A 14,521-nucleotide genomic window follows, 5' to 3' on the forward strand; every position below is an offset into this window, starting at 1 on the left:
GGCCTCAATTTAACTTAATACAAAGGACACAGAGGATGTAGTATTTCCATAAATTAAGGACAAGAAAGCAGCATCGTAAATATACATAGCATTATAATCGCCATGTACAATTGCAATACTTGACATATGGTAGTTGCTGTTTAAAAGGTAACTGCTGTCGCCAGGCATGGTGGCTCACGTCTGTAATCCCAACACTTTGGGAAGCCAAGGTGGGTGGATCACCTGAGGTCGGGAGTTCAAGAACAGCCTGACCAACGTAGAAAAACCCCATCTTTATTAAAAATACAAAATTAGTTGGACGTGGTGGAGCACGCCTGTAATCCCAGCTACTTGGGAGGCTGAGGCAGGAGAATTGCCTGAACCCAGGAGGCAGAGGTTGTGGTAAGCTAAGATCACGCCATTGCATTCCAGCCCAGGCAAAAATAACAAAATTCCAACTCAAAAAAAAAAAAAAAAAAAAAAAAGGTGACTGCTGTCAACCTTCAAGCCAGTCCTTCCCCAATGCAGATATATCTAAAGATCCTCTCCTTTCTAAATTTCCTTCCTCAACATTAGCTGATTTATTAAGCAAGTTACTACCATACGTATGGACATTATTATGAGGGCATTTGTAAATGTGTATAAAGCTAAAATTAATACCTGCAAGGTTGGTTTTACAAAGAAAAGGTGGTTTTCACTGAGTTGTGGACTGTGAAAAATATTTCTTTTTAACATTTTTCGAAGATCCTGTATTACTTTTAGAATTTGACAAAAAAAAAAAAAGCTACTTAAAGAAGTCTGCTGTTATTTTTAATGATTAGCCCCTTCACATAAAGGTGATAATTATATTAAGAACAGAAGCATAATATACACCTCTGCAAATAATATAAAGTTGAATATTATTACTTAACAGACACAGGTCAAAATTATCTTAATAAAAAATCTAGTAAGTTTTCCAGATTATGAAAACATCTACTGTCTACTTTGGCAGCTCAGGAAAAAAGAGGACATCATAATCTTTAGAGAGATAATACATCAATATCTGTATTATTAAAATAATTTAAAATTTTTACTCTTAACTTCTAGCTTATACCAAACAAAAAGTTATCTATGTGTGTATATATATTTTATATATATATTTACATATATTTAAATATTTTCTATGCATTTCATAGATAGTAAAATATATATAATATATAAAATATCTATTTTTATATATGTATATATTATATATATACATGCACTTTTTGTTTTAAATAGAGTTTTGCCCTTGTTTCCCAGGTTGGAGTGCTGGTGCTATCTTAGCTCACTGCAACTTCTGTCTCCTGGGTTCAAGTGATTCTCCTATCTCAGCTTCATGAGTAGCTGGGATTACAGGCACCCTCCAGTACACCCAGCTAATTTTTGGTATTTTTAGTAGTGATGGGGTTTCACCATGTTGGCGAAGCTAGTCTTGAACTGCTGACCTCAGGTGATCCACCTGCCTTGGCCTCCCAAAGTGCTGGGATTACAGGCATTATATATATATTATACATATATATATATATTATACATATATTATACATATATATTATACATATATATATTATACATATATATATATATTTTTTTAGTCTAAATAATACACTTGTCAAGGGGTTTTCATACTATGGTTTAGGCAGTACCTAAATAAGTGAATAGGTAGCTTGTACAGTGAAGAAAGAGTACAAGGTATTTTGGAGAGGTCCATTTATTCACAACTCATAAATCAGCTCCTAAAGGTAGAAGTTCTGTTTAACAGGATGCTGTCAGCTCTATTTCTGCCTCAGGCAGGGAATTCAGGATAAAATGTGGCACTGTGAAATTGTTTAAACCACTAATCCCACTGCTTTCATTTATAGAGATATGTGGGGAGTTACATGCTGTTTCACATAATAAGCTGTGGTCATACAGAAGAAAATGCAACTCTAAGCACTGGCGAACTGGACATTGTATTTACATTCAAAATTATCAGTCCTTTGGTATAGGTAAATACTGACTAATATCTTATTAAGTAGTGTAGCATGAGTTTTACTGATATAACATTATTAACCTGAATATTGATTGTGTAACTGTGTTTTGTTTGCCCAAAGCTGGTCTAAACGGGCCTACAGTAATGGAACATCCCTGTAGATAAGGAAGTTAAACCACTATATTTTTTACATTGTGCAAAAAACAAATCAAAAAGACGATTTTAAAATGGAATTCTGTTGAGGTTTCTGGCCATTTTTTTTCCTTCTAAAAACATAATCTAAAATCTAAAAAAAAATAGGAAACATGCAAAATTCTTATATTTATAAAAAAGTAGGATGAGTTTGGCACAATTTTTAAAGAAACATTTACATTTTATGGGCTGAGAAGAGCTAGATAACATAGTGTTTTGAAGTAACTGTATTTGGTTTTCATTTTATAACTATCTTCCTCATTTACTGGGTATGAGTTTGAGTCATGATTTTACCAACTAATTTTGATGGTTGTTTATCATTTTTCCAACAGAGTTTGATATAATCCAGAAAACACACCTGCTTCTATCCTTCATAGCCTATTGTGTGGCAGCCAGTTCTATAACAATTTTTGAGCTATCTTTTTAAGTTCTCAAAATTTCTATCAATGAAAAAATGATGATAGCTAACATTTATTGAGCATATTTGTGCCTAGCAATAGTATTTGTGCTTTTCAGATATCATCACATTAGTCTTCACAATCAAATTACAAAGTAGGTATCATTATTCTTTCTATTTCACATATGAGAAAACTGAAAAGACTAGCAATGGTGAGGCTAGCATTCTAAAATGGGCCACCTGCATGACCTCTACCCTTGCACTGTGGTATGTTTATGTTCCTACTTTTCAGCAACGTACATTTTCTTTCAGTAGTGCAAAGACAGCACTACATTGCTCCATTCATTTATCATTTTCAATGATTGATGAATTGCTTTCAACAGCTACCAACACTTCCATCAGTCCACCAACTAAATGCAAAGGGTGCTTTACCTTACCAATGTATGACCTCTATCTAGTGGTAAATGTGTAATAATGATGGGTTACACAGTGATGAATGTTATCCATGTGCTTCCTAAAAAAGATATGGATAGACAAGTCCTACTGAGGAAATTAAAAACTCAGATACAAACAGAACCAATTCCACTGTAAATAACAGGTGGAAATAATGAGTTATGTGTATAGTATTATTTTGAAGTAATGTCATATTTTGAAGACTTGCAATACGAGTTTTTTAATGCCTTCTGTTTGTATAGAGTCTGCATGATATTTATATAAAACTTACAGTTAAAAGATTTCCACATACATTTCTTTTTTTAATTATACTTTAGGTTCTGGGGTACATGTGCAGATCATGCAGCATTGTTGCATAGGTACATACATGGCAAGGTGGTTTGCTGCCTTCATCCCCCCATCACCTACATCTGGTATTTCTCCCCTGATTATCCCTCCCCACCCTCCTCACCCCCACTGTCCCTCCCCTATCCCCCACAACTGACTGCAGTGTGTGATATTCCCCTCCGTGTCTACAGGTTCTGATTATTCAACACCCACCTATGAGTGATAACATAAAGTGTTTGGTTTTCTGTTCTTGTGTCAGTTTGCGGAGAATGATGGTTTCCAGATTCATCCATGTCCCTATGAAGGACACAAACTCATTGTTTTTTATGGCTGCATAGTATTCCATGGTGTGTATGTGCCACATTTTCTTTATCCAGTCTATCGATGGTGGACATTTGGGTTGGTTCCATGTCTTTGCTATTGTAAACAGTGCCACAATGAACATACTGTGCATGTGTCTTTATAATAGTACAATTTATAATTCTTGGGTATATACCCAGTAATGGGATTGCTGGGTCAAATGGTATTTCTATTTCTAGGTCCTTGAGGAATCGCCACGCTGTCTTCCACAATGGTTGAACTAATTTACACTCCCACCAACAGTGTAAAAGTGTTCCTATTTCTCTACATCCTCTCTAGCATCTGTTATCTCCAGATTTTTTAATGATCACCATTCTAACTGGTGTAAGATGGTATCTCAATGTAGTTTTGATCTGCATTTCTCTGATGACCAGTGATCATGAGCATTTTTTCATATGTTTGTTGGCCTCATATACGTCTTCTTTTGTAAAGTATCTGTTCATTTCCTTCACCCACTTTTGAATGGGTTTGTTTGTTTTTTTCTTGTAAATCTGTTTTGGTTCTTTGTAGATTCTGGATATTAGCCCTTTGTCAGATGGGTGGATTGCAAAAATTTTTTCCCATTCTGTTGGCTGCCGGTTCACTCTAATGATTGTTTCCTTTGCTGTACAGAAGCTCTGGAGTTTAATTAGATTCCATTTGTCTATTTTGGCTTTTGTTGCCATTGCTTTTGGTGTTTTAGCCATGAAGTCCTTGTCTATGCCTATGTCCTGAATGATTTTGCCTAGGTTTTCTTCTAGGGTTTTTATGGTGTTAGGTCTTATGTATAGATCTTTAATCCATCTGGAGTTAATTTTACTGTAAGGTGTCAGGAAGGGGTCCAGTTTCTGCTTTCTGCACATGGCTAGCCAGTTTTCCCAGCACCATTTATTAAACAGGGAATCCTTTCCCCACTGCTTTTTTTCCCTCATGTTTGTCAAAGATCAGATGATTGTAGATGTGTGATGTTGCTTCTGAGGCCTCTGTTCTGTTCCATTGGTCTATGTCTCTGTTTTGGTACCAGTACAATTCTGGTACCAAATTTTGATTCCTGTGGCCTTATAGTATAGTTTGAAGTCAGGCAGCATGATGCCTCCAGTTTTGTTCTTTTTACTTAGGATTATTTTGTCTATGCAGGCTCTCTTTTGGTTCCATAGGAAGTTTGAAGTGATTTTTCCCAGTTCTGTGCAGAAGGTCATTGATAGCTTGATGGGGATAGCATTGAATCTATAAATTACTTCAGTTATAAATATGTTAGATGGTGTTAGTGTTGCAACAAAAAGAAATCATTATTATAAAGGATAAAAAAGAAAACATGTAGTCAATATTTAAAGAGAGTAAACACCAACTGGAGAAGTAATTAAGCTTCCATAGACAGATGTTAGCTTGCACTCTTGCTTCTGTTTTGATTGTGGGCATTATCTACATTTTTACCTATTTGGTTTTATGTTCCCCTCTTTGAGCTATTTCCTATAAGCACCATTCCTCTTTTTACTCATTAAACTTCATGGCATCTAGGTTTGACATTCACCTGCAGATCTTATTAATAGCTTTTAGCTGTTTCAAAATCCATTCCCCTAATCAATTCCATCACATGGAATCTACTAATGTATGCAAACATATGTGTATTAACAGGGATAGTTGCTACATTTATGCCACTTTTTAAAGTAACTTTCCATATCTATCTATTAGCATAATTTATTATATGATGTCCCCATAGTTGGATCATTTATGTATATCATGGTTTCCAAGTACAAATCTTACTTAGTTGTGGTATATTGCTCTTTTTAAACATACAACTGAATTTCATTGTCGACATCATTTTTTAAATTTTTGCATTCATAATTGTGAAATGGGTCTCTGGTTACCGTGTGAGTACTCTATCTGTTAGGTTAAAAATTATGTTTTTGCTTTATTTTTAAAACCAGTAATGAATTTCCCTTTTATTTTTTCTGTCCTTGTGATAGGTAATGAACCTAAAAATTACCTGTTTTATTCTAACTCTTTTTTCTTTCTTTCTTATTTTGGTAAGTTTTTAAAAGCATATTCATAAAACTGCTAAAGATGGGCATGCAAGGTAAAACTTTAAAACTCAGTTTATTCACTGTTTTCGATCTAGTCCAGATTTTTCTTCCATCTTAATTTAGTATCGATAATGTTTACTTTCACAGAGATTATTTCATAAAAAATTTAAGTGCATATATATTCTAGTTCTGTATATATGTTACTAACTCCTTCTAAGTTGCTAAGGTTTATATTACTGTTTCCTCACTTAATATATTTTCAGTAGTTTTCCAGGATATCTAATGTATTGTAGCTCCTTCATTATTTTTCCTCTTGAGGACAGAAAAACTTCTGAATTTACATATATATGTGCATTTACAGATGTATATTATTTATATGTATATACATTTCTAATTTATATATACATATTTATATATTATATAAGTTCAGAAGTTTTCATATATATATAACATACATAAATATGCCTCCTCTTTCTATTCTAATTTATTTCTAATTTTGATTTATTCTTTTGCTTTTTATATTTCATTTTTAAAAAATTTTGAATTCATACTTCATTTAATTTCTTTTTTTCTTATTTAGTGATAAAAAATTTAAAGCTATGAATTTTACTCTGAATACAGCTTTGGATACATCTCATAAATTTGGTAAGTGTAGTTGTAACTGTTTACCAACTATATAATGAAAGTTTATAGTTACTCTTTGACTCAATATTCATTTATATGTGTCTTAATAATTTGTGATTCATCTCATTATTGGTTATTAATTTTGTATCACTTACTTTTATCATTGAATCTTGGTCATAAATTATGGTTTATATAACTTATACTATGATGAATTTATGCTAGATTTGGGGTAAAGAATTTATGCCTTTTTGAAAATTAAATCATAAATGATCTCAAAAAATTTATATTGTCTCCTTGTACAGAGTTAAATATATACTGTTAATTATACTTACTATCATATTAATTCTTCTAATTCCACTATAATTTTGTTTACTTGACAGAGTAAAAGTTGAGAGAGATACCTTGAAGTCTTTGATTCTGACAATTATATTTTTTTACTATCATGTTGTTTTATGAGATTTTTTGTTTTATATATTTTGACATCATATTAGTTGGATTCTCAAGTGTTAGTTATTCCCTCAGTTTATTTTTTTAACCTGTCAATCTTCTTTTGCCTGATGTGAGTATTCTATGCCTGTCGTATTTATTATTTAGGCACTTCAGATGTCTGCTATGACAAGAGAAACAGGACAAAGATGATTGATTTGGGTCAGTCAAGGTGAACCACAATCATGCCAAGAATAATTGACCCCCCCCAAACAAAATCTGGATATGTCATCACTGCAGAAGAGACAGTGTCTGACAGCATCAGCTAGCATTGTAGTCAGGAATGCATCCAGCTGGAAGTTAGAGAAACCATTCAAATAGAAGCAGATAAAATGAAAAATAAAGGAAATGTTAAAAGCAAAGAAAAGAAAACAATAAGAAAAAGTTTACGTTCCTTGTATGAAGAGCACAGGAGGAAAGTAAATGTTAGTATACACTGTGTCCACCCGAGGCCTCTTCCAAGAAAGCAAGATCAACCAGAGTCCAGAGCTGGACTCTGAAGACTACAATTGTATTCATTAAAGATTCAACTACCGATTAAAGTATCATATTTAAATCAACCTTATTTTAGGTTTGATTTTAAATTATAGTTGAAGTATATCATGAGAGAGGAGATATATTACCTTCAACAATGAACTATTTTTTCTTACTGACCAAATTACATAAGCCAAGGCAAAAATCAAATATTACAAATTTAAATTCCAGGAAACACAAATTTCAACAACTTTTAATACATCAACACTATCTATATGTACAGATATATATTTTCATATTTATATGTTAATCAGTATTGATTTGCATACATTAAGGATTATAAAATATTTGTGGTCTGAGATATAAACTCTTTCAGAATGTATCTCACCCCAAATAAACCAAAATATAACCTTTTTTCTGTTTCTAATAATCATTTTTCTTTTTTATTAATTCTACAAATAGAACACTTGCTATTAAATATCTCTCATTTAAGAACACTTATGGTTATATTTATTTTCTCTTCTTATATTTGTCTCATGCACTGGAAAAAAACAAACGGTATAGCAGCATTTTACTATAATTCTGCCATAAGAAAGTGCTAAATGTAAATTCATCTTATGAGTTGATAATGATATATCTCATCTCATATTAATTTCAGTAATTGAATGAGAAAACAGCAAGATCTATTAAAAGGACCATTGCTGGTCAAACACTAATGAGAAAATCTCTGAGTCACTGGCTGTCATGGTAACAGGGCATTATCAAAATCTGATTACTATGCCCAGTAGCTACATAAGCGATAGGCTATACTTCTAATTGTATTATCTCTACTTGCAAGATGGGTTTTATGTTCCTAAGAGGTGAGAGGGTGGCAAGGCTCTGTTTAATTTATATACTGGATATGGAATACACTGCATGTTCACAAATTAGGGTCAGACATTTACTAAAGATAAATAATACTTTGGAAAGATTTTGAAAAGTTAAAATTTAAAACAAACAGTTTACTCATCACTAACTTACAAATTTCTAAATTTAAACAAAAATTTTCTATCTAATTTCATAGACATTCATAGCAAAGATAAAAGAAAAACGGTTTAAAAAAGGAGTTTAGTGAAAATATGAAAACAAATCAGTAAGAGATCTTCCTAAGAACAAAATTTCCAAGTAGAGTGGTTGAGAAAAGTACCAAGAACTATGGATTACCAAAAGTCATCAGACCAGAGAGTTTTAGAAAGAGGCAGATCCAAGAAGAATGATGAGCAAAAAACAGGATTGGTGGCAGGAATGGGCCACAAGGAACTGTGGACAGAGCTCTCCATCTGCCACGGCAAAGTATCTGTGTATGTCTTTCAGAATGTCCTCTCTTCTGTACCCTTGATCTTTTAGGTACAAAAATTCAGTGAATTTCAAAAATTATAGGCCCCAGTGTTTTAGAATTGCTTTGTTCTTTTTAATATCTTGAATGTCACTGAATTTTTTTAAAAAATTGATCACTGCTCTCTGATCCTTTTTGGTACATAACAGTTCTAAAAGGAAAACTTCAAAGATTAACTAAGGTAAATTCTGGCATACATTATTGACTAGAAATCTGTGTGCCTTGTCAGGGTTTGTGAGCACAGGGAATGCTAATACTGCTTGTACTGAGAAGCTATTACTCTGGTTAAAAGCATAAGCATGTGGATTAAGTTTTACATGTACCAAATATCAAAAACAATCAAGTCAATATAATGAAAACCCAAAGGGCATTTATCTACACACTTTAAAATTCAGTGGAGGGCGTGTTGTTGCAGAAAGAAAAACATCATCAAGGACGGCAGAGTGAGGAGAGAGAGAAAACAAGCACATTCCTAGAGAGATTAGGCTATTTCTAGGGCTCCTGTGCACTGACCTGGGATGGAAGCAGCAGTCTGAAAGCCAGTCAGTGTGGCCAACTCCTGTGAGAAGCACGTTGCCTTTTGGAATGCCCAACGCCTTCCAGACTCTGTCTTCACCACAGGAGACTAGGATGTCTTTGTGGGGGTGCACGGAGACACTGCACAAGGAAAAAGAAGAAGAGTTACGGGGAGATAATAGCAAATGTTTTCAGAATGTGAATGAATGAAATGGCAGTGATTATCCAATTTTAGCAAGGCAGGATAGTTCTGATTACTGGCCTGAAAATAAGAGGAAGCAGGTTCTACATCTTGGCTAAAGCGCTAACACTAACAGCTTTCTGATCTCCATCAATCTAATCAGCTTCACTGGATCTCAGATTCCTCATCTGCAGGATAAAGTGGTTGGTTTAGGTGATTGTGCATGTCTAATTCTGGTTTGAAAAGAGTAATTCTGGTTTTTCTTTCAGGGAAGAAAAATTATGCCTATGGTATTTTTTGTTAGGATATTTGGAGCAGTGGTCATGGTTGTTATAGAACCTCAACGTTTTTTTCAAACTACAGTATGTCTTAAATCAGCCATTATGCAGGAAAAGGTCATGAATCATAACCACATTATCATAGTACTGTAATAAATACTATAAATGAAACATTAACTTCATGGCCCACTATCTACACAAAGTGAAGGAACTAAAATTCTATCCTAATATACCATTTAAATTGGCTTCAGTCAACTCACAGTATACAAATTACAGTAATGAATTCAAGATGCATAAGGCAATTCCCATTCTATAAAAGAATAGAGGTGAAATGAGAAAGAAGTATGTAAGATTAATGATTAACACATTAAGCACTATTACTTGAACCAGACTCTGATCACTGTGGCGATTTTAATACTGGAGATAAGCTATTTTAAAATCAAAAGTCTACAAGGTTAATGCCTGATATTTTATCTATGGTAATGCTTTAATCTTATTTATATAAAGTTTCATCTATGCCTTACAATGTAATAGGAACAGATGTGTCCAATGTTAAGCACCTATTAAAATTCCAACCTAAATATTAGTAACAAATTGTTCAGTTTCTCAATCTGGCCATCTAAACTCAAAGACATAATACACTTACTTGTCTATGTGGAGTGGTAAGACATATGATGATTTAAAAAATAGTAATCACATGTTCATTTTTCCCTTAGTCTATTCTATAAATGGTCTTGTTCTTTTCTTCTGCAATATGGATTTTAAGAAATACATTTCCCAAAGAAATCATGGCTCTAGTCCATACCAACATGGCTAACTCCAGGCTTACAGGAGAGTAAAACATTTCTCATTATTTATACCTTACATTAATTTCATTAAACTCAAAAATTATAACTGAAAAATTATTTTCAAATTAGACCTACAGGGTTTTGGGAATCTACTGGCTTCAGAATTAGCAGCATTCAGGTCAAAGCCATGTAGCCACTATAGGCATGGCCTTCTTTCTAGTGAAACATTGTTTCATTTTTCTCCAGCATTTTGCTGCTCAAAATAAACACAGTGGAAAGGAAATTATTCATTTTGCAATTCATCATAATGTTGGTTTGTGACTTTCAGAAGGCCAATTCAAGTAAAGAATTTATTACAGCTCCAACCGGATAGAAGATACATTTATAGAACTTAATTAGAAGAAAAATATGATGAGAGGTAAAAAATGTCAGATTAAAATGAATTCTGTATTCAAATGCACACAAGAAGGCAAACCGAATCCTTGAAGCTACTGAGTATGATGTATGTTGGCTCACAGCTTTCCTGGCAGACACATGCACACTTGACCAGATGATAAATTACCCTCTTTAAGTGAAGATAACTAAAATCATTGATGTTTTTACAAACTTTGAAAGATAAGTTTCCAAAATGACTTTTGTGAGAGGAGCTATTTGTAGAAGTTAAGGAAAAAAATATAAATACAAACCCACTGATGGCTGATCAGTTTTCTAAGTACTTTTTTACACTTTTCATCCCCTTCAATATGTGGTCTCCTCTGTGAAACCTTAAACAACTTTTACTCCCATTCCACGTGGACTGATCCTCTAATCACACTCTGATTTCTCTGCCCATATATTCCTTTCCTAACACTGGCATAGATACATACATACACACATATGTGTGTATAGATACATATATGTCATTTACAGATACATATATATATAGTCATATAGACTTTTATATATATACATATATATATAAAGTCTGTAAATGACTTTTGTGGATAATTCTATACACATTTCAGCCAGGCATAAAATGCTCTTTATCTGAATAGAAATATTTTCAGTATATATAGAAAGGAATTTAGTGCTTTCATAATAACACATTAACAAATACATGATTTTGAATTACTCATGGACTAAGTGCATCAGCAAATACTGGGACTTAGCGATAAAGACCCCCAGTGAAGTATTCCAGATCTCAGTTCAAATCACTCCTGTGGGAGGGAAGCACAGTTAAAGGGCCATGGACCAGAAATACTTTCCCACATACAGAAGTTGTGTTATTCTCAACTCCATAATGACACGTATCTGTCATCATTGTTGTCGTCATTAACTAATGGTAATAATATTTAACACTGTTTGAAAATTTAACGTGCCCCATACCTGGTATTAAATGCTTAGTTCTCACAAGTGAAATGAAAGCTCAAAAGAGCAGGGATTTATATCTGTATTATTTGCTGTATACTCAACCCCAATAGTAGCTGGCACATAGTAGCTATTCAATAAACATTCATTAAATACATAGTGAATGATGTTGGTACTATCAGTATTGTAATTTTATGCCATAGTAAACAGGGTTAGTAGAGATACTATGTAAATTGCCCAAGCTTACATTTGGTAGTGGATGGAAGCCAACTCTGAATCCAGGATGGCTTGGCTTCGAGGTTCATGATTTTAGCTATTCATACTTAGTATGAATCTTCAATCATTTATTATTTATATGTGTACTATAAACATCAATAATTCCTGTTGCAGAGCTTGGTTGTAACTACTACCATTCCCAGTAAGTGCTTAAGTCATTTAGTCATTATTAAACCCTGAGGTAAAGAACCCATTTAGGAATTGTCAGTGTATTATATCAGGGCTGGGTACCACCAGACACAATAGTCTTAGAGGGGTTAGAAGACCCTGCTCTCAGCCTGGAGCGGTGGCTCATGCCTGTAATCCCAGCACTTTGGGAGGTCGAGGCAGGTGGATCATGAGGTCAGGAGTTTGAGACCAGCCTGCCCAACATGGTGAAACCCTTTCTTTACTAAAAATACAAACATTAGCCAGGCGTGCTGATGGGCACCTGTAATCCCAGCTACTTGGGAGGCTGAGGCAGGAGAATTGCTTGAACCCGGGAGGTGTAGGTTGTAGGGAGTGAGACTCTGTCTGGAAAAAAGAAAAATAAGAAGACCCTTCTCTTTACAGTTAATATGCTCTGGGACTGCCAGAGAAACCAAGGGAGGAGCGCCTCTCCGACAATCTACGTACGATTTTGAGCAGATTTACTACATGTTGCACTTAACAAGATCTTTAATATGTTTTCTTGGGCTAATAGTACAAGCCTGGTATTATACATCAAGTTGTCAGAGGGCACTGACTTCTTTTTTTATTTTTATTTTCATAGAGATCTCTAAAAGTAAATGTAGAACACTATTTAATAATCATTGATTCTATAGGCTTTTAATTCATTAAAAATTTACCCAGTTATACTTAGGCCTCAACTTTGACCATTCTGTTTATCTCTGAATCAATCTTTTGAAGAAGCTGAAGAATAGGAGTAACAACCAATACTTTATAGAAGTCACTTCCTCTTCCAAAAATTGCATACATTAACTCATTCCATGGCTATAATGCTGTCATATCTTGGAGATACTCCAGGCTTGGTTTTAGACCATCTCAATAAGGTAAATGTCACAATAAAGCAACTCATGCAAACTTTTGGTTTCCCAGTACACATAAAAGTTATGTTTACCCTATACTACAGTATATTAAGTATATAAGAGCATTATGTCTAAAATGACAATGAAAATATACTTTATTGCTAAAAAACGCTAATGATGATCTTAACATTCATCCAGTCATAATCTTTTTGCTGGCAGAGGGTCTTGCCTTGATGTTGATGGCTGCTGACCAATCACAGCTGTGGTTCCTGAAGGCCAAATGGTTGTGGCAATTGAAAATAAGACAACAATCAAGTTTGCCACATCAATGTACTTTTTCTTTCAAAAAGATTTCTCTGTAGCGTGTGATGCTGTTTGATAGTATTTTACCGACACTGAAACTTCTTTCAAAATTGGAGTCAACCCTCACAAATATCTTCATCAAATATGTTTATGAAATATTTCAACTACTTCATTGTTAGTTCAGCAATGTTCACAGCATCTTCACCAGGAGTAGATTCCATCCCAAGAAACTACTTTCTTTGCTCATCAATAAGAAGCAACTCTTTATCCATTCAAGTTTTATCATAAAATTGCAGCAATTGAATCATGTTTTCAGGTGGCACTTCTAATTCTAGTTCTCTTGCTCCTTCCGTCACATCTGACGTGACTTCCTCCACTAAAGTTCTGAACCTCTCAAGGTTATCCATGAGGGTTGACATCAACTTATGTCAAACTTCTGTTAATGTTTATATTTTGATCTCTTCCTATGAATCATGAAAGTCTTTTCCCTGAAGGTTTTCAGTTCACTTTGCCCAGATCCATCAGAGGAATCACTATCTACAGCAGCTATAGACTTACAAAATGTACTTTTCAAAAAATAAGAATTGGAAGTTGAAATTGACCCATGGGATGCAGAATTGATGTTGTGTTGGCAGGCATGAAAACATTTGTCTCCTTGTACATCTTCACCATAGTCCTTGGATGACTAGGTGAATTGCCAATGAGAAATATATTTTGTAAAGAATCTCTTTTTTCTAAACAGTAGGTCTCAAATGTGAGCTTAAAATATTCATTAAACCATGCTGTAAACAGACAAGCTGTCATCTAGGCTTTGTTGTTACATTTATAGATCACAGACAGAATAGATTTAGCAAAATTTTTAAGATCCTAGGATTTTGAAAATGGTCAATGAGCATTGGCTTCAACTTCAAGTTACCAGCTGCATTAGCCCCTAACAAGAGAGTAAACCTGTCATGTGGAGTGTGGAGGCCAAACACTGACTTCACCCCTCTAGCTGTAAGAGTTTTAAATAATATATTCTTCCAATAAAGGGCTATTTAATCTATGCTAAAGATTTTTTTTTTTTTTTTTTTTGAGACAGAGTCTTGCTCTGACACCCAGGATGGAGTGCAATGGAGTGATCTCAACTCACTGCAACCTCTGCCTCCTGTGTTCAAGTCATTTT

General features: G+C 34.0%; 1 protein-coding gene across 3 annotated transcripts in view; it reads right to left on the reverse strand.

Annotated features, from left to right (window-relative positions):
* The window catches only part of SPAG16 (sperm associated antigen 16), a 1,059,797-nt gene that overhangs the window by 528,853 nt on the left and 516,423 nt on the right, over positions 1 to 14,521 (reverse strand). For all 3 annotated transcript variants that reach the window (XM_064373027.1, XM_064373029.1, XM_064373028.1), the window contains one exon: positions 9,174 to 9,317. In XM_064373027.1, coding sequence (XP_064229097.1) covers positions 9,174 to 9,317 — 144 coding nt within the window. The remainder of the gene's footprint in view (positions 1 to 9,173; positions 9,318 to 14,521) is intronic.

Source organism: Aotus nancymaae, unplaced genomic scaffold (assembly GCF_030222135.1).
Source record: "Aotus nancymaae isolate 86718 unplaced genomic scaffold, 86718_ANA_hifiasm-v0.15.2.pri h1tg000008l, whole genome shotgun sequence".
NCBI classification, from domain to species: domain Eukaryota; kingdom Metazoa; phylum Chordata; class Mammalia; order Primates; family Aotidae; genus Aotus; species Aotus nancymaae.